Below are 27,777 nucleotides of genomic sequence, written 5' to 3'. Positions count from 1 at the left end.
TGTACTTAGTAATGGATGTGGTGTAAAAAGTGTTCATGTGTTAATTACAAATACCAAACAAACTTAGCATAACTGGAATATCTGGAGATTTTTAGCAAAACTAAGTATTTGTGCTTGCGTATGTCTAAAACAAAGATAGAGTGATGGAGAAATCATGTCACCATTGCCTCATCAAGATGACTTTTTCAGAATCAACAGTTATCTATTCAGAGGTGATAGTTCAGAGCAGTCACTTGTAAAGCAGCTTGATGGCTAAGTTGGTGGGTGAAACACTGTTTTTCTTCCCAACCCCTATTTTATTAACTTGGTTTAGGGCTAAACCGAGACATTGTGAGATGAATGTGGACCTGAGTTTGAGAGCCCTAGTAAATGGTAGTCCACATCATTAAACATCCACGTGTTGCAATTTGGTACACTGACCTCTGATGAGACCAGCTAATCCTGCAGAAAATTAACTAGCCTGTTGCTAAACTTTACCCCTTGCACCTAAAAGTCAGCTCTTCTGTGTCAGGTTGTATGTTCTGTATAGGATCAAGATACATTTAAGATTTGGCCAAGATGCCAGACCTGAATTAGACTGAAATTACATAGATTGGTGTAACAAATCAATAACTAGTCAAAAATCAGATTGACTGAAATAGATTCTTGTCATGATGAGCCATATTGTAACATTTATTTTCATTTAAAAAAATTTTTTTTTCATTAATTAATGGTCTCATGTGATTCATTTCCTGAAACATGTTTGCCAGACATCATGTGTTATAGCCCTTTCGTAGTAGAGGCCAGCAAAACCAAAAAGGAGTGGGGGCAGAAAAAAGTATCGAGTGCTTAAAACTCCAGTTGAACTGTTGATATGCTTAACCTTCCCAAAACTGTGTATACTGATTTTTTTTATTTTATTTTTTATTAACAAACTATACCTTGATCCTTCATACCTCATTAATACTGTAGAGGAAGCAAATTTCCCTTCAGTTTTTTTTGGGATGGATGTCATCAAACTTCTGTGCTAAAAAGTCACTAGGCTAGCAGTCAGGGTTTTTTGAAAGTATTTTAAGAACTATGTCTGCCAACTAATCATGTTGTTATATTTTACCAACAAAGTTGCTTTGGTACTCTTTTTATACACTTGAAATTTAAGTGTCTTTTATTGTAATCCTTAACATATATTGACCAAATGTTTAGTTAATGCTGACTGGAACACTTTCAGATTTCTGTAGCCATTCTGTTCATCCTTGCAGGAAAGAAAGCATTAGGTGACAGCTTTGGGCAGTTTTCTTTATTCTTTCACCTTGGCAGGTTGTCTTTGTTTGCATCGTTGGAGCTGAGCAGGGATAAACAAAAACTTCTTTGTGATACAAATAATGATTAAAGCAGCTTTGAACTCGGTGTGAAACATAACTACCACAACAAAGATAAATACAGAATTCTAAAGACCAGAACTGTGGATTACTATTAAAGGAAAAAAGGCTCAGTGGAAATGAAGATAAATGGAATTACTTTGCTTCAGGAACATTTGATAAGTTATATATTTATATTATGTTTTAGTCAGCTAATATTTCTTTTGTCTTAAAGTTGATGGGTCATCCATATATGATTTTTTTTTAAAAGTCCAACTAGTAAAGTATTACATCATTTGCTGTGTTTCATATCCTAAATAGAAGTATTAGCTTGCTCCTGACGGAATTTTTATTGCTTCAGTGGCGGATTTGTTTTCTTTGTCAAGCACAGTTTCCACACAAGCTTTGTCCTAGAAAAACAGTTGGGGCCTGTTACTTTAGATGCTCCAAAAAGTTTTTTCGCTCCTGGTAATGTGCACGCTGTTGTGTGTTAGAGGGTTTCCATGTAACGGCAGATCAGCAGAGGGAGCACGAGTGGCTTCGGGACACCCCCTTGCCCCCGCAGGTCTGCCTGAGCAGGGCTTTCATGTCTCATATTGAGAGCCACTTAATCCAAAAGTTATTGGTAGCCTATCTGGTAACCAGATTATTTGGTCAAGTATGAGAAACTATGTTTCATTCTAATGCTGTGCTCTCATTCCATAGCATTTGACTCCGCTGCATTCTAGCAATTTTTTTACTGCAAGTTTTTTCAATCTTTCATATGACTGAAATATTTTCAAACCCACAATGTTAATCAAAGTAAGCCAGAGTTGGTACATATTTGACTAAATTGTGAGTAAACTTGAATTTTTAATGTTCTTTGTACATGTACCCCATGTCGAGAAGAGAGTCAGGTTTTGCACCTTTCTAGGTTTGAAGGGAGTAGCTGAGGTTGCAAATTCTTGTGGAATAGAAATAAAAGAAACAACTGGGTGTAAGGGTGCATTTAGAAATGAGTGCTTTGGTAACCTTCCCCTTTCCTATGGGATTGTTCGGGTACAGCTGGATTCACACATTACCCCATTCTTGGCCCAGATAATGAACATAGATGTTTATGCTACCATATGTTTTTATCTTGCAGGTTGAATTTGAGTGGCTTAGGCAGTTTTGGTTTCAAGGCAAGCGGTATTTGAAGTGCACTGATTGGTGGCTTAAGCCTATGGCTAAATTGGAAGAATTTTGGAGAAAAATGGAGGTTATGGTAAGTCCTAGTTTTATAGTCTAAAGCCTCTAGAGCTTAATTCTGAGAGCACTCACAATTATGTTTTTAATTGTACCATAGTAATGGGATTTAAACTTTATTCAGAACACATGAAAAGTAGAATCAATATCAGCCTTCCACTGCCTCCTCTTATTTTTCTCCCCCAGTAGCCAGAAGAAATGTGAGCAAAATAAGATCCAAAAAAACAAGAGGAGATTTTAGTTATTTCCTGACTTTGCTTGTTTTTTAAAGTTTGACAGCCTCATAAGATGACAGTCATATATTACATCACACCAATTAGTACATGAAACTGTGCATTGTCACCTTTTTGGTCCAGTGGTGAATGCATCTGAGGAAAGTTGAGAGTAAAATCTGATGATCTGGAGGTATAACTATCTGTCTGTAGTCCACCTGCACACTTACACCATAGCTAGAACCAACAAGAGGAGATTAGTTTCTTGAATAATTGTAGTGATACTGGTTCCTGCATGCTTGAAAGTACACCCCTGCTTTCCTTGGAAACGGACCCAGTGACAAGTACTGTTAGCCTGCTTGCTGTTGCTGTCCAAGTAGGGGCTCAGTTGGGAGACTTTGCTAGTGTAAGAGTTTGACACAATTGCCAGCATGCCTCCCGCTAGTTTTGTAAACAGAAGGAACTATGTTGACAAACGTGTCTTGCTCATAGCCTTATGGCTGCATTAGAAGCTGCTTCTTGGTTATTTCTGCTGATCACAGCATAAGCCTCAATTTGCTTGTAGTTGACCTGGAAAAGTTTGTAATGTAGCTGAGGATGCTGAATATGATTTGTAGTAGAGGTGTTTTTGAATCTCTGGAGGTATGGTGCAACAAGAATATGTTCTTGAGTTTTCAGGGAAATGTTGTGACTCACTAACCTGCTCAAATATATTGTACGCTTTTCCAGCAACGGCTGGTTTCAGACTTGGAAAATGAGTGTGGAAAAGCGGAACTTTCATTTGTGAAATCAGTTGCCGCAGGGAATCAGTTAAATGACATAAAAAAAGGAGAGAAATTACTTAAAACTTGTTTATGTGGTTTTTCCCCCTCATTTTTTCGTTCTTACGTGCTCACATTCTTGAATGACCTTTATAATTTAAAAAAAGTCTTTTGGTTTGTTTTTCTTTCAAATGACAACTTACTCTCTTGTAACACAGGCTTAGATGAGGTAGAGGCAAGAATGTTTGATTGTTATTTTATATCCATTGTGTGTTGAGAACATGGAAAAACAGCAAACTTGGGAATTCTCAAGGGTTAGGTTTTCTGCAATTGGTGTGACATTACCATGTGCCTCTAATTGGAAACATGGTGGCGTCGGTGTATCTCCTTTCAACAGGCCTCAGGATGATATTTATCAGCAAACTGAAGGTTGGGCCAAGACAGAAGCTGCTTCTAATTAAAATTTTAAAAATTGCCTTAACGTTACATGACTTATAACGTATTAATCACAATTAATTTCAGCTATTGAAGGAGACAGAAGAGAATGTTAATTGAGAATGTCTGTCTGTTGAGTTGAGATTCGAAGTAAATGTGATGCTTGTTGGATTGGAGGTAGGGTGGCTTTTTTGGGGTTTAACCTACGTTTTGTCCTTTAGTCTCTCACACGATGACAGTAGGGGGCAATGTTGAGCCGCAGTTTTAATGCAACAACGGGCACTGACTTAATAAAAATACATAGAAATGTAGCATTAACATCAAGAATTATCCCTGTTGCTTCAAGTTAGCTGTAATCTCTAAGATTCCATAACACAGGAAATCAATTGTGGGTTTACAAATTCAACAGCAATTTAACATAAAAAGTGCAGTGTTTTGGTGCATGCTTAGCTTCCACAGCATTAAGTTAAATCAAAAAGGTATTTCTGAAGGTACCCAGTAGTCTACAGTCAATGTTTTTTTGTCTAAATTCATAGTTTTAGCTGGATGATTCTTAAAAAAAAAAAAAATAGTGGCTAAATGCTTAAAGTAAAAATGTCTTAGAGTTGTTGATTTTGTCTCAGTAGAGTATTATTGCTTAAAAGGCATTATTTCTTAAAAGAAAATACTTAAATAATGTATTTCTTTACATTTGTGTGTGAGCTGAACAACTCTTGACTTACGTTTTTTTTTAATGTATGTGTCTAGAGTGATAAAAAAGTCAGTCTTGGGTTCCCTGCGTGGCTTTTTTCTCCTTCTTCCCCCCCGCCTTGTTTAGCAATGCAGTCTTAAAGAAGAAAATAAAATCTTCCAAAATAATTTCTGATTGCGCTAATTGTAACTGCTCCGATGGCACATCCAAGTATGATACTGCAGGAAGTTTAACCCAGTGTCTTCAAACCTTTGGGCTTTATTTAATATTTTTGTACATTATAGCAAGCACACAATTTTATCATAATGTTTATTCCTGGCATTTCTTTCCCTGAGGATAGTTTTACTTAGAGCTCTCTCTTGTGATGTAAATGTTAAACCTTTCATTTGAATGACATTCTGATAAAACATCACATTTCCCACAATATTACCTCATGAATTTATGAACCACTAAATCCAAAGCAGTTTAACCAATCTTCTTCTCTTTTTCCCCCACCTTGAAAATATGAAGGCTATTCAGATGTTTGAGGGGTTTTTTTAAAAGTCATCCAAGATTAATACGTTATCATCTGCAACATCAGGATAAATGCTTGCTGAATTCAAAGGGAGAGTTACCATTTGAAAAAAGACTGTACAAGCTTTGCTTTCTGGGTAAAGAGAAGTCTGAAAAGCTGAAATCTCATGTGATGTGAGGAAGTCTTGCTGTAGCTGTTCTGAGATTCAGTGGAGAGACGATTTGTCTCTCAGGGTCTGATATCATGCAAACCTTGCAATCTGACATTTATTTTAGCTATGAAAATCTTCTAACGCCATGCCAAACCCCTAAGAACTGCAGAAGTCCTACAGTCTTTTTTTGTTTATTTTGTTTTAGGCTGATTCATATTTGAATAAGTAAAATTTGAATAAGTAAAATCGGTGAAATGGGGTTGGTTTGTGGAATTAAAAGTAAACATATATGATCATACTTAAATATCGGCTCTTTAAAGACTTTTTTAACATATCTAGTGTTCCTTTAAAAAAAAAAAGCAAACCCAAAATGAATGAAGACCCTAGTAGTGCTATATGGCGTGAATTGTATTTCCTGCTTTGACAGTCCATTTAGCAATGTAGCAATGTATTTATATGGCAGTTGGCCTTAATAACCTTTATTGACTTCGGTGGGTAAGAGCCAAGACTGGGATTATTAAAATGTATCAGTTTCATTGCAGTATAAAATCACAACATATATAATTATGTTAGGTAGGCTAGGCTCCATTTAATCCCACCTATTTATGCAGGAATTTGGCAAGATGAAAAAAACTGTAGAACTAAAATGCAGAGAAAAGTATGACTGATTTGAGTTATATTTAACAGCATAACTGTTTGCCTGCTATAAAGGGTCTACTTAAAGGAATGAAACATAGATCTTAAAGAACTCATTTTTAATGGCATAACTGAAACACAAGTAATTGTTATACCATTTGTTTTACTTTTTGGCATCCTAAAGTACAGCTAATGATAATGAAATGCAGCACACCTTTTAATTTATAAATGTAGTGTAAAAGCCTAAGTGTGCACGCTCTATGTAATTACAATGAGCAAAGTGGCATTTCATGCAAACTGGTATCTTTCAGCACAACTTTCATCTCGATTTGTAAAACTTTTTAAAAACTATATTTACTAGTCATGTTGTTATTACTGTTATTCTCAATAGCACGCTTTTATCAATTTATACAACTAAATTGAAGTCAGAGAGCAAGGCTGTTTTCTTATAAAGTTATTTTTCTTTCCTTTTTGAGGTCTATTTCGTTATTTGCTACGATTGTTACATACGAAGTATGCCATAGTTTCTGCTATAAGCCACTATTGTCAGGGGTTTATAGCCTGACAGTTAGAATTGAGTCTAGGCTGAAACTTGAGCTACAAAATCTCAGCCCAGGGCCATAATATATATATATATATATATATATATATATATATCCCTCCCCACCCCCCACCCCCACCCCCCCCCCCATTAAAACAAGGGTTTAAATATGTATTTAAATCAGAGTATTTCAGTTCCAGAATAACCATTAAAAGCTGTAAGACAAAATATGCTTTTAAAAGGAATCCTCCTAGCTTTTGGAGACTTTGGCATTTTAAACAGCTAACCAATTATACTTAAAAGAAAGTAGATAATGTGATCACAAACAGACTGGTTGGTTGTTTAGCTTTTTTTCAGAAAACGCAGAGCAACCTAACTGGTATTTGAATTCGTTTGACCTTGTCAGCCAAAATTCAAGAAATTCTAAGGTATGATTTTTAATTTCTTTTTTAGCTTTCCGGTTGTGCTTAGATACTGCAGTGTCACACTCCTTTATTGGAGGGCCATGCGGTGATGGGCGATCGTATTTGCCTAATGAGCTGTGAAATGTAGGCACAACATGGCAGCTCAAAGACCCAAATCTTAGCCATATTTCTTGTCTTTTGGGGCTCTTCTTATCTGTTGAGGCCAGACCCTTTGAATAAATGTATTTTTGGCAGGTTATATTTTATGTACACTAGGAGTCAGATGTTTCTGGAAATGTACTTTTTATCTTCAACAACAACAACAACAAAACCTGATCCTGAAGACCTGTTTTTCTTTTTCTTTTTTTTTTTGACACTAATTTCCTTGACCCCAATATTTTTAGCTGTCAGAAATGGATGAAAGGATTCAGCATTGTGTGTTAGTAGAATCACTACCAATCTTTACTTTTTTTTTTAAAGTTGTATTGCACATCTTTCAGACAAAAAATATTTACAATTCTGAGGGAATTCAGACTTAAGCTTCCAAAACAAAGTGTGTGCTGAAAGCACAAAGGACTGTGTTTATGATTCTCTTTGAAGTGTTTTTGCAACAGGATAAGGAAAATTTTAGAAACTGTCTGATAGTGTTCAGGGTAAATACTTAAACCCCTTTAGAGAATTTCACACACAGATACTGTGCAGCAGAAAAAAGGATACTTATGTTTCCTAAAGCTGCTACAGCCTACAGCTTTGTACTTAAAGACAGAGGTGTTGAATAGAATTCTACTGAGGATACATCCAGTGACAATATCTACAGGAACATCAGAGCAAACCAGTGGATAGCACTTTCTATTTTTAACCCTTCTGTGAGCTGGTGGAGATCTAAGCTGTGTTGATATGAACCTCTATAACATTTCTATTACAAACTGGAATTGTTAAAAGGGCAGTCTTCCAACTTAACACAGCATACTGTGAGAATTACACTGAAAACATTAAGGTTATAATGTAAACTGGCATAAGCCAGCAAAAATTTAGGACAATTTATGTCCTATGGGAAAGTGAGATGCATTTCTGACAGCACAAATGGGAGGACCATGGGTGGCTTGTGCAGCTGTGCATGTCGTGTGGCTGGTAGTGTGTGCTGCACCAGATGGTGCAAAGGAGGTGGGCATGCTGTCCCATTTCTGTGTTCCCTTCTAGGTGGGTTTGCACCTGAGTTTGATGTTTGTAGGTGTTCTTGTGCACACAACTGTATCTTGGTGAGCTTCAGTTTTGGATGACTAGAAATCTGTTGTCTTGTGCTTCACTTTTACTGTAACGGCGCTTCTTTCTGTTGCCGTCACTGTATTTTTAAACTATTGGATGTATATGATTGTGTGTAGTATATACGTGTGCTTGCATGTAAAATGTGATGAGCTATATGTTAGTACTTAAAACATAAATACATATAAGACACAATCAGCAGAGATCAAAATCATGCATATAGGTTATGCCCCAATCTTGTATTTGAGTTGTGTAAACAGATCTCTGTGTCTGAGCTGAGCACTGTAGCTTAAACAGGGTTCTCCATCACATGTAAAGGTTTTCTCATAGTGGATAGACAGAGCTGGTCCACAGTATGACTGTATGTACATGCCTCTACACACAAATACATACACAGGTACCTGGGGGCTTTTAACTGTGATGATCTTCTAATTAACAACTTTATGTAACTTCTGAATCAGATAAAGTTGTATTTAGATAAAAGGCGTTTATAGGGAATGAGCACCGGGGGCAACTGCTTGCAGTTCTCGGCAGAAGGAACGGCGTAGGAAAAGAGTTTAGAGAGCATTAGACTACATCTGGTAGTACTGCAAGTCACCCAGTGTGTGGCAGAGAGGGAAAAGCTCAGAACGTAGCTCCTGCTGCATCCCTGCGAATGCAATGTCAATCCTGGAAGGGTATTTTAGAACCTGGCATTGCCCTTTTATTGTTAATGGGAACTATGTGATCGATTTCAGTGAAAACAGAATCAGTGTGATGGGGCTACTGTAAATTGTATAAAATTGTGTGCTGTTTCTACCATTTTTCCCCAGAACCTTGGATGGACATATGCTGGAATAATAAAAGATCTTTTTATCAACAGTGTGTTTATCAAGGCTTATTATTTGCTGTGGAAATAGTGAAGAAGTAGTATTGTGCTATTGTTTTACTAGTCCAATTGTTCTTTGCAAGGCCTTTTATGTTCTTAGAAATCCATTTCCTAGTAGAAAAATTGAATAAAAGACCATATTCGAACACTGAGAATAACATTCCTTGAAAAGAAATTCTTCTATATTTTTGAAATTTGTGTATCTACATGTTATATAAAAGTTGATTAATTATTAAGTATCGTTAAAGTGGTTTCTAGTTCTCATTCATGCAGTCATAGAAGTGATCAGATATAGAGCTTATGGATTTGTACATTTATGTATGTATGTTTATGGACATATTACATAGATACAAAAAAAAGATTTGGTTTGGTGTTAAAACTGTGAATTACAGTGGTTTGGCAGGAATAATTTTTACTGTGGTTGCTATAAACTAGGGGAAGTTGTGATCTCGAATGAAAGTGCAAGCAAATTGCAGTGACTAAAATGTCACCATCTACATTGCTGTATTTATTTTTTTTTTAGAGTAAAACTATTATTGTTAAACATGGTTTTATTGCTATTGTATTTTAGTGGCTATGTAACCACTATAAAATAGAATACAGCTGTTCTACTTCCCAAATGGATTTTGTAAGCAAAGAAGGTGACGTCTTCCGACAAACTGCCATTGCTGCATTGATACGTTTTCTTTCCTATCTGATCATCAGTCCTTCTAATTCCTAACAAGATCATGGGTGAATAGTGTTTTTGCTATGTATTTTTTAAGTTACTTCATCTTTGATCAAAATTACAGCTGTCATTTTATATATAAAGAAATAAAACTTGGCTTCAGTACTTGCCATGGAAAGCATTATGGACTGATGGATTAGGTGCTAATTCTTTCACTGACCCTCTGTTTAACTTGGGCAAATAACTTAAGTGTGGTTTTCAAAATCAGTGTGGAGATCAAAATGTTGAGGTCTTACTTTGGTTTTAGATTGCAGACTATTTCTGATCTTAAATTCCTCATCAATAAAATGAGGCTATGATTTTTTTTAGCGTAACTGAAGAGTTACTTTTTGGCTATGTCCTAGGGAGAGGACATTCTGCAGTTGAAGGAACCCAACAAATTTCTGCCTCCTCCCTACCATGATTGGAAATTGTAGAATTTGGGCCACATCTAAGATATATATATATTTTTTTTTATTATTTTTTTTTCCAGATGGGCAAGTTCTAACCATTTAAGTATGACAGAAGGAGCTTACTGTGTTTTGGCTGACCCCAATTGTCTCCTGGCAGTTCCCAGTTCTAGCTCTCAGGAGCTTTTGAGTGGATCTTTTTTGCACTTTTCATTTCTTGCTACACATGCTTCTGCTTAATAATCCTGAAGCTGTAGACATAATATAATGTTTACTCTTCTGCAGTAAGAAGATAATTACTGGCTTTTCTCGAATGTCTTTAGTTAACATCAGGTTTTGGCAGTTCTCCTTGGACTGCTAGTGAATCTGAACTATATATAGTTCTCACAGCAGAGGCTCTAATATAAAGTTTAAGTGTAGCAAATCTTGTAAATTATTCCTGTAAAATAATGTGATTGTTTATCACAATCAGACTAATGGCATCTTTTTTCATAGGGCTCATTTTGAATTTCTGTCATATAATAGAATGATTAAGGGAATGGTGAGAACAGGCCAAATTCTTGCTTGTGAATAGGCATGGCCTCAGTTGAGCTCCACTCAAGATGAATCTGACTTCATGCTTAGCATGCAGTATTCTGCAAAGTGCACTGTTAATAGCTGGGAATAGTGCATCAGTTCATGTTGTCTAGCTCCTTAGGGATCAATATAATTGTGTAATAAACTGAAGTGATTATTTTATTTTTATGTGTGTATATAGGTATGTATTTATACACTGCTAATAATTATATTTTAGCTCAATCTTCAAGCTGTGTGCTACATGCTAATGGATTAAAGCTTCACGAGCTAGCTAGAAGGTCAATTGTTTTGTCGATGCTGTGGTGGGATTCAGCTTGGATAAGTGAATTATAAGACTTTTCTTGTAATTCAGACCCATGGCAGAGTAAGTTTACTCATTGTCATCCTTTACTGAATGTTCTCATATTCTGTCCAATGTCATGCTTCCACTTCATGAAACAGGAGTTTCTGCGCTGAAATCATTTCCAGTAGGAGGACCACAGAATTCACTCCTTTGCTCGAAACGGATGATTGGCTATGTGCTGATGGAAGATTTGGATAGAAATTATTTAAGATTAGTCTGTACAAACCGGTTTATGCCGATGCTGTGTAGTACCAAAGTACACAAAGGTTGTACTTCCCAGAATTCCTTGAGGTGATAGAGTATCTAAAAATCTTTCAGCAGCTGAGCTTTATGTTTCTGTCTTCTCTTACAGGGAAGAGGAAAGAGCACCGTGGTATTACATGTACAATGGTAACAGATCTATCCCCCAGGAAGCAGGGATGAAGTAACGTGAAATTAATTCTATATTGCATTTATGTAGATGCTCAGTGCAAAGGCCAGTACAAGTCCTGGCTGTAACTTAGTCTGAAATGTTGTTACGCCTTTAAAAGGATTAAATATATACATAATTAGGATTATTAACATTTCTCGCTTTTAAAAGTCTTCTCCTGTCGGTAGTATCTTCATTAATGCAACCTTACAGTGACTGACTCTGTCTCTCAGAGGAATGACAGTAGAGAAAGGAGAAGTTACCTTGCAATTATAGTTTTACAGTCAAGGCTTTTCAGACCGTTACTCTGTTACTGGTCTTTTGTTGGCTTTCATGTAGGACATACTTGATACACACGTTTATAAAACATGTATACACATTCATGGGTCAGTTCCACTGGTGGCCATTACACTAAAGGAATTGTAAATTTACAGTATCAAAACTTAGGAATCTACTGGGGAGGGGAAAAGATGGGTAAAACAACTGATGAATCAGTCTTGAAAAGTCATAGAATTTGCAAAAATATTGAACAAAGCACAAAAAAGTCCCACTGGTTTCTTTAAGAAATCCTACTGTTAAAAACCAGGATACAGGATTGTTGTCTCAACTTTTTTCTTTTGCTTTTCATCTTCTATATTTTCTTGTTAAATGTAAAATACTGTAATTGAATCACAGCATTAGTTGGCTTTTTCCAACAAAAGAGCAGATTTAGCCTCTTTGCTGCTAGTTTCAAAAGTAATATAGAGAGAGAGAGATTGAGAGAGAGCGAAGACAAAAATTGAGCACATAGATGTATAATCCCAAAGGAATAAACTGACTTCTACTAGACAAGCTGAAAGCTGATTAAAATATTTCTCATCCTTTGGGTATGCAACAGCTTTTGATGATGGAGAGTGTATTAATATTCAGCTTAGCTGCTTGTCGACACTTCAGACAGGTCCCAGGAAAGACTCTGATGCTGACCAGGTTTTCTCACTCTGCCAGAAATCTTTACGAGACACAGAGCAGCACCCTTGTACCGGCAAAAGCCAAGATAAGAATAATGCTACTTAGCTATGTCTTTATTTTAGAAATTGCTTTTAGACATTTTGGAAGGATTGAAAATTTTAAAGAATTCTTTTAATGATATAAACTCATTTAGATGCAACAAAGGAGAAAGATTAATCTTAATTGTTTTAAAATAAGACTGCTGTAATCTATTCAATTTTAAATCCGTTTGTCCAAGTTGTTTGTAAACCTACAAAGATCCCAGTAATAATATCAGTGACCGAGATTTTCAGAGTGTTCCTACTGCAGTCAGATCTGAGGTGTTGGGGTAATGCTCTCTTAACTTCATCTATTCCCTTGTAATGTAATACCTACCTTCCAGACAAGAATGAGATGTAAACAGCTGCTTTATCAGCTGATACTTCTTCTGTTCTTTTGTTGGCATGCTGACATATGGGGTGTTTGCTTTTTCCCCTTCCGCAGTGACTAAATATATACAGTATCTCTGGAAAACATGTCATACACTGTGTGAGGTGCCTTTAGGATGGCTCCAGGGCTAAAAACTTCCTGTAATAGGTGAAAGAGCATGGCTTAATCAGCTTAGTTAACTTAATTAAGCTGTGCTTTTTCTCATGGTACAGCCTTAAAGTGTATTTCATTTAGAAACTGTATTTCATAGTTGTGGAATGACACAAGGTTGGAGAAATCCTGTGGGTTTTTATAGCGGGCTTGAAAAAGGTGAAATTTGCTAGTTATTCTGCAAGGTGCAGAGGTGAATTAAAGGAGGGTGTCTTTTTACTGACGATTTAAAGGAGAAATTCTAATGCAGTTTAGATTGTAAAGGCTTCTCAAACTGAGAAAGTCTACTTTTCTTTTCTTTTTCCCCCCATCTAATTTTAACATTTTTATACATGGGAAGAGTTGTCCATGTTCATCCCAACTTTGCCTTGCCTGCTTGCAGATGTGTCGCCAGGGTCTGTGACACTACCTTCTTTTATCATTCTTTGGAAGAAGGTAAAATAGTGTGGTGTGATTGTGAGGATGTGGAACTTCTCTTCCCAATCTCTGGGTCTCAGCAGAAAATACGGTTACAGATTAAAGTAATTTGAATTGAGTTGTTCTTCCTTGAGATGGGTTGCTCTTTATGTTCTTCACGAGGTACTCCACATTAAAGAAAAGGTCTGATTTTCCTCTTGGGGAAACATTGGGATCCTGGTCCTGGTGGAACCCTTCTGTCTGGGAGGTTAGAGATTGATCAGCAAGGCACAGGCACAGCTGGAAACAGCAAGTGCTCAGCGACTTCTGCTTCCCATCTCATTTGGTTCATCTACTGTATGAACGTTTACTTATTTCTTTACCTGTACTACAGGTTTTTGAAAGAGTAAGGGGTGTATGTGTGGGGAAGCAAGCCGGACGGCAGACTGCAGGTTGCAGTTGGCCAAGGAGAGAGTGGCAGCAGGTGCCAGTAGCCAGTGAGAACATGGAAGGAGGGATTAGGAGCCGTTCTGTTGACAGAATAGCAGGAGCAAAAGCAGTGTGAGTGAGGGCTCCTGGGACAGGAGTTTTCAAGCGCTATAGTGGTTGGAAAACTTGAAACTGGATGTGTAGGTGAATGGATCTTTGGGTACAGTGGGAATAGAAAAAAAAGCTTGGCAGGAAAAGCTTTGGAGATTGAGAAAGGGTAGGAAAGGATGGCAAAGGCTCTCGAGCAAAAGGGAGTGATGTGGTTTGGGAGAAAATAGGATAGGGGAAGCTTTGCAATGGGGGAAGTGGTTATGGAGAAGATGGCAGAAGATAAGGTAGCTGTGTCTTTCCTTCAAAGCAGAATATTGCAAGGAGCGATTTCTTTTATTTTTTTTTTCATCCCTTTAAAAAAGTTTGTGTTTTGATAGAAATTTCTTCATTGATGCTTTTGTGCAGTAATAATACTACATTTATATGCTACTGGGTTATACTACAGAACCAAATAAGGGAGAAATAGTCCTTGTTTAAGCAAAAAATAATTACATCGAATGCAGAAAGTTACTTAAAGTATGTTAAAAAATACTTTAACGCAACAAACTTATAAAATTACCCAGAAAAAAAAAATCAGGAAGTTTATGTATGCATAGATTTTTAACAATTTTAAAAAAGCATATAAAGTTTAAAATGTGTGAATTATTTGTTTGTGTGTTTATATACATAAACGCCTGCGCGTGTGCGCACACACATACATACAGACGTGTACACATGGAGGAGAAAAAGGTTTATCTGTTTAAGTACTGAGCTGTTGAAGTTGCAGAATCTTACTGAATTGATATAATACGCCAGTTTCTCATCTCAGTACCTCCCACTGCTTGGGCATAATTCTATGCTAGACTTCAGTGTTTCTTGATTATATGGGGTGTTATAATTTCCTGATGACTGGTTATGTTATTTATAATGCAGAGGGTGTTAATCCTTTGGTGATTAACACTCTATTTGAATTACCAGAGGTCAAAGATACATTCTTTTATTTGGTGTTTTTTGCAGTGTTTCTTCCTTTGATTTTTTTTTTTTTTTTTTTTTTTTTTTAACTAAAGGTTTTGTTTTCTCTGTTTTATCTGAAAATGACTTTGAGGTAATTTGGGGTGAGGGGAGGAGAGGCGCATCCTTCGTCCTTAGGGGTCCAAGTCTATTGAAGCTCTGGTCATTAGAGCATAAATCCTCTTTGTAAGGAATAGGTTCTCCAGAAATCCTTCATTTAAAAATAGTGAAAAATCTCTTAACTGAAAGAAGCATAGTCAAAAGCACATGGAAGAAGGCATTCCCTACTTAGCCTCTAAAAACGTAGATACCTATCTGTGTCTTATTCTAAGCCATTTTGGAGAGATTTATTAAAGAAAAGATTATATATATGTGTGTGTATATATATGTATACATATACAGACACCCACTTTATAATGTGTGTATATATATATGGCTGTCATTTCAGGTGATTTGGAGATACTGTGGAGACTCTTGTCCAGCTGCCAGCTGTGTCCCAATTACCGTGTTTTCAGAATTGAGGAGCTATTTTGAAAGCTTTCAATTCTTTCAGAGGTTGTTGCTGCCCAGAAGTTAGCCTTACCCTAATGTTTCAAGCCTTTCTCTAAATATCATGGTCTTTTTTGTGTTTTGCTGAGCTGTGTTCCTTACAAGGCTGGAGCTGGTGAGAGGGAAGCAGCGAAGGCTTTTTGCTGTTTTGTTTTTCACACAGTCCTGGGATTGTGTAACTGTTCATACATGTTTAAGAGAATTCAGTTATGTGTCCAGGTTTTCTGAGTTGCTGTGTCCAACTGCAAAGACTTTCCAGTGGTCTACAGCAATTGTCAGGGTTTACCGAAGTACGCTGTGGCACTGGCTTTGCTCCACTCGATAAAGATGACCATGCCACATTCCTTGACTGCAAATGCTGAGGTAGATGTTCCACCTGCAGGTTTCTTCATGCTGTGGGCATTCCACCAACCCCAAATCTGGAAAACTGTGGGGGTGGTGGAAGACCTGCAAGAGTTCCCTTACTGGCATTTTTCCATTCTAAAACATCTCTGGTAGTACCTGAAACTGCTAGAAACCAGTTACAGGAGAATTGTGTTGAAACACAGTAGCCCTCTGCAATGTTTAGGACTTGCATATAAACAAAGAAGGTGGTCAAAAAGCAAGGAAGGGAACGTTAATGTTAGGAAGCCAAAAATGAAAGAAGAGCAGCTGACCTGGCGGGGCCGGTATTTCAAGCTTCAGACTGTAGGATGGTCTCAGCTTAAACGATGCTAATCTTGGAAGCTGTAAAGGGATATGATAGTCTGCCTCTGCATTTTCCAATAGAGGCATAACTGATCTTGACTTGGTGTTTCAAGAAAACTCAGCATCAGACTAGGCTGATCAAGTGTTAACAATGTATATTTTGCAGGGCTGGAACATGAGTTCATTGGTGTGTAAAAGCTCTGTTTTAACTCAGTCACCAGCTTAATGCCCGAACTGCTGGATGAAGTTCAATCTGTCAGAAAGTTGAAACGTATTATAATAATGTGTAATCTACATACCAAATCTGTGGGTGTTTTAATGTTGCTCTACAGCAGATAGGATGACTGGTAAGTAAGTGGAAGCACAGAGGCAAGATGCTACTGTCCAGCTACTCATTTGATGATTTTGTTTTACTGCCTGTTGTGTGCTAGCTTTTTCTCTGCTTTTCTCTCTGGTGTTTTGCTCAGAGCTCTGTGAGGTTCTAAGATTAGTGCTGGTTTGCTTTTGTCATAATCTTTCGTGTTTGCTGTGACAGATAGGTGAAAAAGTAGTGTTTGTTCTGCTCCAGCATGCAAGGAATGCAGCTTAGACACTGAGGACAATTAGTCCTATGTTGTGGGATAAAAAGCAGACATGCTAAAATTTTAGGGGGACTTCTTCGTGTCCATGCTCCAGAGGGAACTCTGCGCATAGCACTGTGGCTTCCTACATGACTTTTCTGTTTAAGATTGTTTAACTGCTGTCTGCCATTCCATTGCTGGCCTGTGGTTAGCTTTATTTCTCGCGTACAAACTCTAAACACTACACTGGCTTCATTCCTTCTATTTTTGTTCCTTTAGTGTTTCACTTACGTTTTAATAGTTTTGTTTACACTTAAAAATGTTTTTTGTACTTCTGCAGAGAGATCGTGAGTAGTCCATACGTTTCCCACAAAACGTATGGAAAGCGTAAGAACTTGAAGGAGGGTTCAGTAGGAGGCAGAATTAAAGGCCAAGGTGGTTTTGTGAGGGGGCAGAGAGAGAAATCAGGAGGAAGTAAGTTGCAGGAAAGAGGGAGGAGCAGGGAAGGGAAACAATTGTAAGAAGGAAGATAATATAACAAAGTCAGAGAAGGGTTAAAAAATACAGAGAAATGGGAATAAACATAATGGAAATATAAAGAATCTTGGAAGTGCAAGAGAGTGTAACAGGAAAGAGAACAGTAATAAATTAGAAAATGTCAGCACTTTTTAAACTTTATTTGTAGTCAGCATAATGAAGTTAATATGAAAGTTGATGCCTCATCTTTCAAAATTATTTTTCCTTTCCTTCCTGTTACTCCTTGATGTTAGAAAAACTACAGTAAGTGATAGAACAGGAAAGAGAAACTAGACAGATATTTGCTTTTGTGGCTCAAAAGAACTGCAAGGTATTCGTATGAAAATCTGAATTTTCATTTATTAAACTTTAACTTGTTGGGTTAATAGGGTCTTATTCTCTGAAAATGAAAGATGTAAACTGCTAATAAGAAATGATCCAAGTACTTAAAAATACTACTTTTGTGTGAATGTATTACTTCACTTTATATGTCAAAAATAGTTTTTTGTCTGCTGACATATTTCTGTATGAACTTTCTGAAAGAGTTGTTGTATTATGGCCTTACTGTAGCAGAACATTCAGCCTGAAAGTCTGCAAGTAGAACATTTGCAATAGTGTGTATGTGTGAAATTTTAAGTGATGAGCTGCCTGATTAAACCCAGAATATATTTTTTAGTAAAACTTGTTACTGATTTTGTGTAAATCGATTTTTACTACTACGGGGGGTGTGAAGAAGTGGGGAGGGAAAGGAATTAGGGGGTCGCAAGAAAAGTCTGGAAGAACATACAACTGAAGGCGTAACTTAAACTTATATAAATATCAACACGTCAAATGTGAATAATAAGATCCAGCTTGGTAACTAAGATTTGCTTTGGGAAGATGGAGCAAGTAGTTTGCTGATTTGTCTGGTATAACTAGAACGATGTACTTAGCAGTTTTTATGTTGAAGATTATGTTGTGTGTAAATATATATTACATTATAATTTTGCTAGTCCTGTTTCAAAGTCTGCTGAAATCTGCTTGACTGCTTTTTACATCTGTCACAAACAACTATTTATTTTCTTGGGTTGAACCATAAATATTTGCAGAAGTGCTGTAATCTTTTTTTCAAAACAACCATTTGAAAAGTTTGCGTAATGGACATAAGTAAATGACGTGATTCTCTCACTAGGGCTATGAATCTGTTACTTGTGATACTCTTTTTTGGTGACTCTTTCCATAAGCAGAATTTACACAATTAAATTAGTTACTAGGCATTCAAAGTATGCTACTTGAAATAAGCTTAGAGATGTACATCAGAAATCTTAAATGTTTGTACCCTGATTTCATTTTGCTGTCGTATCTCCTTTTGTCTTACATTTGTACTAACCAGTCAATAAACGTGTATGAACCATGTCAATTTTTGCTATTTCAAGAACTAATTGCATTTTTCAAAATTATTTTAACCAAAAAAACATTTTACTGCTTATTTGCACAGTACAACTTCTAAATCTAAGACACCACTGGGGTCAGAAGACAGTAGGTAACCTATGCAGTGTTTGAACTGGTACTCCAGTTCCTTGTTTCCTGAGGATAAATATGATTGCTCCAATATAAATGTTTTAGATCACAGTGACAGCTGTGGAAATTAAACATAGCCAGCAAAATCTATTTTCTGTCTAGCTAAGTAAGGGAGAGGACAGATGAAAAAATTCCCTGGGCAAATGAATTCTTGTGAAGAGTGATGAATCTTTTCCTTTTGCTATATTTATTTTATTGTATTCTCAAAAAAAAAAAAAAAAGAAAAAGCCCAACTTGGGTTTCTTTATATGTTCTTCATATTCAACTTTATCATTTAAAGGTGAAAAATTTAGAATATCATTCCTAGGCCATGTTGTAGAACACATTGCAAACACCTCTCTAAACACAGGGAAAATTTACCCTTTAGGATAGTTTCCAGAGAGTTGCAATGGTCTGTGAATGGAATAGGCTTTAAAATTCCATGAAAATCTGGGGTTTGGGGAGAGGAGAAGGTTTTCCAATTTCCTAGGAATTTTGTTTCTCCTAATTTTTAATGAACAGTGTTCTGTTTTCAGAGGCTCCAGCAATATTAAGCATTACCTTATCCTGCTTTAAAATATCTTAAAATGTTGAGTCTTCTACAGAGAATTCTCTTTTTTAAATGTAAGTTTTGATACCTGCTTCAGAGGCTACTCTAATGCAGAAAAATGCGGAATTTTCTCTCGTAGACTATGTAGCAGTTTTGCACTGAGAAAGAACAAGCAGAAAGAGACTACCCCGCCAAAAGGTAAATATTTGAGTCATGTTCATCACAATTTTATTTTTTTTTTTCCGGAGGTATGTTCCTGGCTTCTGTAGTTCTGGAGGATTCATTTTCCCTTCCAGCATCTCCTCAGGCTCTACCTGCATCTTCGCCAAACCTGCTTAGTCTTGACAACTGGTTTGAGTCCGCTATTTGCACTTGTCAGAGGAGACTAAACGGCTCTGCCTTTTCAGGTAGTTCTTTCAGAAGCCTTGGAGCACTTGAGCATGCGGTTGTTAATAAGCTTACGCTACTCCTCTCTGGGCCAATTCTTTCTTGTTTCCACGGCAACTTCTTAAGTAACTTCATCTAGCTAAGTATGTTTTGTAACAATTTGCTATTAGAAGTAATTTGATAGTCTTTTTCGTGAACTATACCAGTCACTGGGTATTTCTGTTTGGGCTGAAGACTCCAAATGAGCTATGGAGTGCTCAGTTGTTGCATCTATCGTGTTTTGTTTTTTTTTTTTTTTTTTTTGCGCGAAGCTGGGGGAATTAATGTAGCTTGTAGCTCAGAAATGAGGCTATGGCATATTATTTGTATGTATTAAAAAATCAGTATATTGTGACCCATAAGATACATGGACTTTTTTTGTGGGGAAAAAAAAAGCTCTCTTAAAAAAGTTTATTGCAAAGTAAATGGTTAAAACGGAGCTGCAGTTACTTGAAAGAGACAAATATACATTCATTATTTCCTGAGTATGTTGTTTTTATGGGAAAGCAAAGGAAGCAATGGCTGGGTGTCATTAAGGAGTAGCTAGTGGAAAGCGGTGAAATGAGCAATGAGACTTGTAAAGTGTCATGAAAACTGAAACACCAGGGTACAAAGTACCGCTTATCCTCACAGATATGGATACCATATGGCAACATGAAGGGAAATGGAGAGTAGGAGACAAGAATCCTATTATTCCTCACACTTTCATTTGCTTGCTATTTGCTTTGGGCAAAGGACTGACGAAGTTGCGCGTGAACCTTCTCCTGGCCCAGTATTTACTGACAAGACACCTGTTTTCCCTGTCAGGCTCCTTGAAGTTTCTTTGGTGTCATTCCAGCTTTGGCACTTCTGATTATGATTTTATTGCTGTTTTTCTAATAGTTCTAGAATAATCTTTTCTTGACTGTTCCTAGGTTAAAATCTATATTCATTTTCTTGTACTATAACCCTTTCTTCCCTTACAGCATTTCACTTATTTTCCTTAAGAAAGACAATCTGCTATGATTGTGTTTATTGCTGTCCCTGAAATCTCTGTCTTCCCTTTTTTCCTTTCTCTTCAAGTTACCATCTCTGGTCAACTGTCCGTATCTCTCTTTTATATATCTTTGGAATCGGACTGACTGATTGAGAGTACTTTAATAGCAGACGTTGAAACTATTTAGCTTCTGGAAAGACGGCTATTGGGGGTCCATGTGCCTTTGAAATGATACATAGGAGGAGAGCCTTTATCAGCTCTATAGGGGCTGCTATAGCTGTGAAAAGATCTTTGTCACCACCTCAGCTGCTTCCTCCTTCCCACCTCCTAAACTACACACCTATCTACTGGCCAGAGTTTTCTTCACTTACAGCTGTTTTATATTAGTTTCATGTTTCTCTGAAATTGAAAGATCTTCCTGAAAAATTGTTAAACTAAGTCTACCAATATTCAATACAGTTATCTTCACTGTAATAGTTGTTTGGAATGTAAATTCTAGCATGTTTCGCTTTTGCTCTTCTGACTTCAGTCTTTGTGAAACTGTACTTGAAAATTGCCTCTCCTGATGATGTCCCCCAAAGTCAGTGTTTGGTTTGCTAAGACCAAAGCAAAAGTGTTGTGCAACGTGCAAACCTAGAGAGAACATGATTACCTGCTCTCTTTTGTTGTTACTTACATTGAAACTTTCAGCTATTTTGCCTCACACCATCTGAGGGGACCGTTAGTGTATTTGGTTTTGCCCTCACCTAAGGCAGTGGAAATGAGCATCTATTTGACTGTGTTACAGTAAGATAATGTGATTTTAAGTGCAGGTCCTTGTGTCATAGCAATGGGTGCTATATCAAGAGAGAACGAGAAAAGCTGCGCAGAAAGGTTGCATGGGAGGGCAAGAAAATTGTGCAGAATTTAATAGAAGATGTTATAAAGGGAGCCCCTGATGCATAAGTTTTATGCTTTGTGTGTTGTAATTGTGAAAATTAATGCTTCGTGTGTTATATCAGGCTGTTGTGGGCATGTAGTGGCGAAATTACGGACAATAAATTACCACTTTTCCTACTGAAGCTGTATAACCTTCTCCTAATTTTAGCACCACAAAGAAATGCAATTTATTGGTTCTCTATGCTGTGGAGTTTAGTGCTAATATTTGAACTTCCCTGTGGTCTAGGAAAGCTGGCGTTTTAAGAAGTATTTCATAGTTTCAAAGATTACCATTACACCACTATAATAAGTTTGCAGTGCTTTGCTCAGTGGAACACTAGCCTATTTGTGGGGAAAAAAAGTCCACAGGACATCCTAACTTCTGTTCTCTAAAGTGCTCAATATGACACAGCATTAAGGGATAGAATCAACCCAATATAGTCTCAATTTCAGAAACAGGGGAAAAACTGAAATACGAAGCTACTCCCACTAGAAATGTTGTAAATCTTACAAAATATATAAGCTTTCCTCTTCAACATACATCAAAGGCATAAAACTTGGGAGATTAAAATATGTTTTTAATCTTGGTTTGATGAGCAAAACTTTCACTGTAATATTTATTATGAGAGGCTCTACTTGTGTTGCCTCTTCCCTTTGTTCTGTTTATATATGACTTCCTTTCTTCCAAAAAAGTAGGAAGTATCGCTTTCACAAAGCCGAAGGATATTGCAATGGTTTGTTCATTTAAGCTGGATCGTAGGCCCACGTGGCAGACACAAACTTTTCTTTTATTGTCCTGAGTCCCAGAGGAAGAGCAATGCTTTCTGATGGCTTCCCATGAATGCCTTTCATTTGTGGAGGAGTTTCAGTGGCTTATGCTGACTGTACAAAGATCAAACAGCAGGAAAATTGTGGTTTTGAGAAACTTAGCCAAGATCTTTGTTATTTTCTCAGAAGTTTTTATTCTATAACCCTATTTTTTAAGGACAATATTTGGACAATTAGTTGTAGTGGCTGATGGAAAAAAGCTTGTTTTATCACTTTAAAATTTAAGTGTTTTCTTAGTTATTAGAAAATTCGTAGGCATGTATAAAGAAAATACTAACCATAATTGCAGTCTGTCTTTATTGCGTTTGGAATCAATGGTATCCAAAATTAAGCTTAAAAAAACCTTGTGGCTGCTTGGTCCTGCAATTTGATCTATATCGGGACACTGCGCCTGCAGAGTTTTGCTGAAATCACCCAGGTTTTTTGCCTGGGCACAAAGGTCTGTCAAACAGATTGGATTATGGGATTTGACCTGTGGAAGTCCCTTTTGTTTCAACAACAGTTGGGTTTTTTTCTCAACAGGCTTTCTTAGCGTTCTTCATAAAGATTTCCTTTTTGCTTAGCTATTAGTAAACTTAAGTATTGGAAAGAGATGTGCAGACCACAACATCTTTTTAACTGCAGCGATGGCATGTTTTGCCAGCAAGACACAATTTTCATTGTGTTACTCATATAAAACCTCATGTTTGTCATAGAAATTCATTTTTTTGTTGAAGGTTTATTTTAATAAAACTAAAATGGCTTAAGTTTCTGAAGTAAAGCACGTAGCATCTTTAGAGGTCAGATGTAGCTGAAACTTGAACAGCTGTACAACATGCATCCTAGATTGTTTTTAATTGTCTTCCCTTTCTCTAACAGCAGTAATTCTTGTTTATATTGTCAAGAACCTTTCCACTGAGCACAAGCGCACCATACTTTAAGGTCACATGCTTAACCCCACTGCACGGTTTCAATGTAAATGGGCCCCCTTTGTTTTCATTAATGTGTGAGGGGTTGGTGCAAGGCAAGGCTGTTCACAAGGCTTAAATAACTTATTGTAAAAGTGTCTTAAAGAAAGCATATTTTGTCTCCATACCACAGTTGTTTAGCATTACTCTTGTGCATCCAACCGACAGCCAGTTTGGCAATGGATTTTTGTGTGTCATTTTGTTCTTTTGACCTGTGGTACTTTTTTCTTTCTTTTTTTAACTGAGCCAATGGATTCACCTCAAATAATACAAAACGAAGAGGCTTTTCCTCTTTCCTTCCCTAATATCCTAAAAGTAGTAAACAAAGCTGGAACTGCTCTCTTCCAGCCAAAACCCTTTGCATAACAATTTACCAGTTGATGTTTGTGTGTTGATGTAGAGATTTAAAATTAAGACTTTCTAAAAATGTCAAATTAAATTAGTATGCTCACTGCTTTTAATCAATTAAAAAATGAACAAAGTATAGCCTTTTTAAATGGTTTCAGGATTTTTAAGTAACTCTTGTGCTTTTCTACCTGTAGTCATTGATGTATGGAGGAAAAATACTGTTGAAATCTTAGGAATTGTTTTGGTTTTCATTACTTAGAATTGGCCCTGAGTCCCAAGATTTTAGGTGATTTCAAACCCAGTGCTGATTATAATCTGTGGTTGGCATCTGTCGTTGTTTTTGTAGGCCAAAAAAGTTGAAGTCATGCTCTTAAGTGCTGCACTGTGTCAAAAATCGAGCCCGTTTTTTGGAATATCTCTGTTCCGGGTTGTTTGCTTTTTTTAATATTTGGTTATAATTTTGGACCATGAATACAATTTGATTCCTGTCTGGTTTTGAGAAACGTAGATTTATACCAGCACCTGAAAAGAGTATACACATGTGGCTGTGATCCATCCAGTGTGATGAATTTGATCCAAGAGGGCTGTATGCAAGAGTTTCTCCGTGTGTACTGAATGTCTAAGCACTGAATGAACAAGGCAAGGGAAAACTATTATCACTAGAAGATGAAGCAGTTATAAATGCTTATCAAAGCAGAACACTGTTCTGAATACAAGTTGTAGCTTAGTAGGAATAGTACTTTGTTGGTTTTCAAATTGTTTTAATCAACATAGAAAATCGGGTTTTGTTTGCCAACTTGCAGTTGAGACAAAAATAGGGACTTCCCTGAGGTCAAAACTCTTCAGCATGAGCTTAAGTTCATGGTATTTGTTTGCCGTATGTTAAAACCAAAATGTTGTGACAATAACATGCTTTCACAAATGACTATCAAAATACTATTTTTCTTCATAATGACTGCTATGGTCTTAGGCTTTGGACACAGAAATTTTATGTCTTGGGTTTTAATTTTCTTACAATTCATCTAAACTTTCTGAATTCTTTTTCATAGCTATTATATAGAGAGCAACTTACTATATCTAGTGACATTTCCAGTATGAGAATAACTGATTGTACTAGTCATAGAGGTTTAAACAGGATGATATCTGCCAACCTTGAAAGATTATTTCACACTCAAGCACATAATGGTATTTTGATATTAGAGTAGTTCTGTCGTTAATAAGCATTTAAGAAATGTTTTTGTGAAACACAAAAAGATAAATGTATAGCATTTTAAGACTGTAAATAAGTGGTACAACAAATATAAGTCTTCCAGCATGTAGTCTTCTTGACAACAGAGTTATTGATGAATGCGAAAAAATAATCAACTACTGCTAAAAGGCAGTCCATATCCTAATGAAAATGTTTTAACTTATTTTTTCCTAAATCAGTGTAAAGGTATCCCTGAAAATTGATTTAGTATATATAAAAAGATTGCATAATAACATCTTAAATAAAAATTTAAAAAGGGGGAAAAAAAAAAGGAACACAAACTCAAGAATCCAAATATTGAAGAGAGAGACCAGTTTTTTTTAATTAAATAACATGTTTTCAGCTTGAAGAGAAATATTTATATATACCACATCAATAGTTTGGATGATTGTTCACGTAGACTATATCTCTTATTTGTGGACTTTGAATGCTGTGAAGTGTGATTTGCCCTATAGCATCGTAATAAAGCAGAATGTGAAGTAGATAGGCATTGACATGAAATGGAGATGTATAGCCCATCATGATGTATCTTCCAGGGCAGAAGTTTTTGTGTGATAGAACACAGGTCAAACCCTCCTCCACAAATGGCTGTTTTTCATTTCTGCAGCAACCCAGAAGATCCAAAAGCTTGCCTTCTTAGGTTGGTGGAGAACTTCTCCATTGTGGCATGTACTCATTACGTGTCTGTTAAGGATGCTTCGCCAGCTTGTGTTAATACATCCTTGACATTGCTTTAGCTTTTACTAGTCGATTAACTGATCCTTCTCGAAGAGTGCAGAGGTGATTAGTCAGCCACCTTTGACCTCTCTCTTAAGTTGGACTTTGCAGCTGAACTTGAGAACCCCTATCTTATTTCACGCGCCTACAGAAGGAAACATTAGCGGATGGTAAGGCAGGAGCTGTGCATGTCACAGTGCAGTGTATTGTTACGGGGTGTCACAGAGTAACAGTGATTTCTGTTTGCCAAATTGTATTGTCATAGTTTGTGACCACATTGTGCAAATGTCCTATCTGTTCAATTGCCAGAATATTCCGCACGTGACTTTGGTTCAGAGAGTAATCAATGTGTGTATATTCGCAGTCATCTGTTGATCATGCTGTTTGTTTTTTTTTTTCTTTGTTAGGCATGTGAATCATATGATAAAGGTTTATTTTCCCTGATTGAATGCTTTGTCACTAATGAAAATTGTCTATATAATGACTTTTGATATAGTGAAGCTTTCAAGTAGTCGGCCACTCAAGCTTTAAATTCTTTCTCAGGTATTCATCTATAAATACTTGAATGTTCATGGAAAATGAATACGACAAATTGACAACATTTAGAACTTGATTAGACTCTAAATAAAGAACTTTCCAGAAGGAATTTTTTTAACGCACTAGTAGGTGACAGGAAGTAAATTTTAAAATTTTCTTAACTTGATCTATTTTGGCCCTCAGCTACTTCCGTGTTCTTTCCTTGTGTGTACTTTTAATTGTGGGGTTAATTAGTTGATAATCTTCCTTTTAAGGATGAAGAATGAACTTTTTATTTTCTTTCTCCTGAGGAGATAAACTAATTACGGAGAACTTTATTGCTCCCTTCCTAAGAGTGTGAAACAGAGCAAAAATCCTCCCCCAAAATCAAAATAAAGTGAAAACAAACCCATATGGGATATCATGGAATGTTAATGGAAGAAAAGTGCTACTTTGATAGCATGGACTATTGACATGTTGATATTTGTCATATCCATATAGCCATAACATTCGATCTCTCTGATGAAAGGAAAACATGGGCAGAATCCAAATCTGAAGTCCCAGAAGTGCAGTGCATGCCATGGTCCTTTGCTGGAACACAACTCTGTCAAAATAGAAGAGTCAATAACTGGCTATAGTTTGCATTAAGAGGTTTATAAAGTGTAGGTGTTACAGATACATCGCATTCAAAAGAACAATAAATAGCAAGAAATGTTACTGAGCTCCTGGCGTGATGGAGGTAGGCAAGTCAGCGTCACAAGAGGATGAGAACCTCTGTGGGAAGTGACCTGTCCTTGGAAGGAGTGGAGATCAGCCTGCGTGTACTGCGGATTAATGCTCCAACCCCATGATGGCATACCGCAATTAAGCAGGATGCGACAAAAGCTGTGACTGCAGGTGTGCTACCTGTGTGGTACCCTGGTCTGTGTAGATCTGTATAAAGAGTATACAGGCATGCACACAGAGGATTAGGCAAAGTTTACTTTCTGTCTAATTTAATTTAGGAGGAGAGTTGTGGAAAAAAGTGTAAGTTTCTTTTGAGCCTACAGGTTTGTAAGTTTGAGCAGATGTATTAACTGTAATGAAGCATTGCCTTATTTAGCATTGCAGGTGTACCTGGACTACTGAATTCAGTTTGCAATTATCTTTTTTCTTGTAAGTGTAAGATTTGTGTTGCCTGTATACACTAATAAGACATATTCCCCTTTATTGCTCGTAATGGGAAATTAGTATCCATATATAGGTGGCATATGTACCTATATTACAGGATTTTGTAGCTTTATGCTCTAATAAGTCAGGATGACATGTGCAAAACTTTGTTCCTAAACATACCCTGGATGCAAGAAAAGTAAAAATAAGTAATTGCCTGGCCCCCCAGAAGGGATCTGTATTTACTGTAAGTACTGCATCTGAAATAGTGACTGTACATATTATGGGTGACTGTCTGATGAGAGTTAAATCAGTAAACTTCTCTGTAT

At 36.7% G+C, this 27,777-nt stretch overlaps 1 protein-coding gene across 1 annotated transcript in view; it reads left to right on the top strand.

Moving 5' to 3' along the window:
* The window catches only part of FTO (FTO alpha-ketoglutarate dependent dioxygenase), a 206,129-nt gene that overhangs the window by 31,001 nt on the left and 147,351 nt on the right, over positions 1-27,777 (top strand). The window contains exon 6 of the mRNA XM_059824804.1: positions 2,461-2,580. Coding sequence (XP_059680787.1) covers positions 2,461-2,580 — 120 coding nt within the window. The remainder of the gene's footprint in view (positions 1-2,460; positions 2,581-27,777) is intronic.

Source organism: Gavia stellata, chromosome 15 (genome assembly GCF_030936135.1).
Source record: "Gavia stellata isolate bGavSte3 chromosome 15, bGavSte3.hap2, whole genome shotgun sequence".
Classification (NCBI taxonomy): Eukaryota; Metazoa; Chordata; class Aves; order Gaviiformes; family Gaviidae; genus Gavia; species Gavia stellata.
This window is presented reverse-complemented; position numbering and strand designations above follow the sequence as displayed.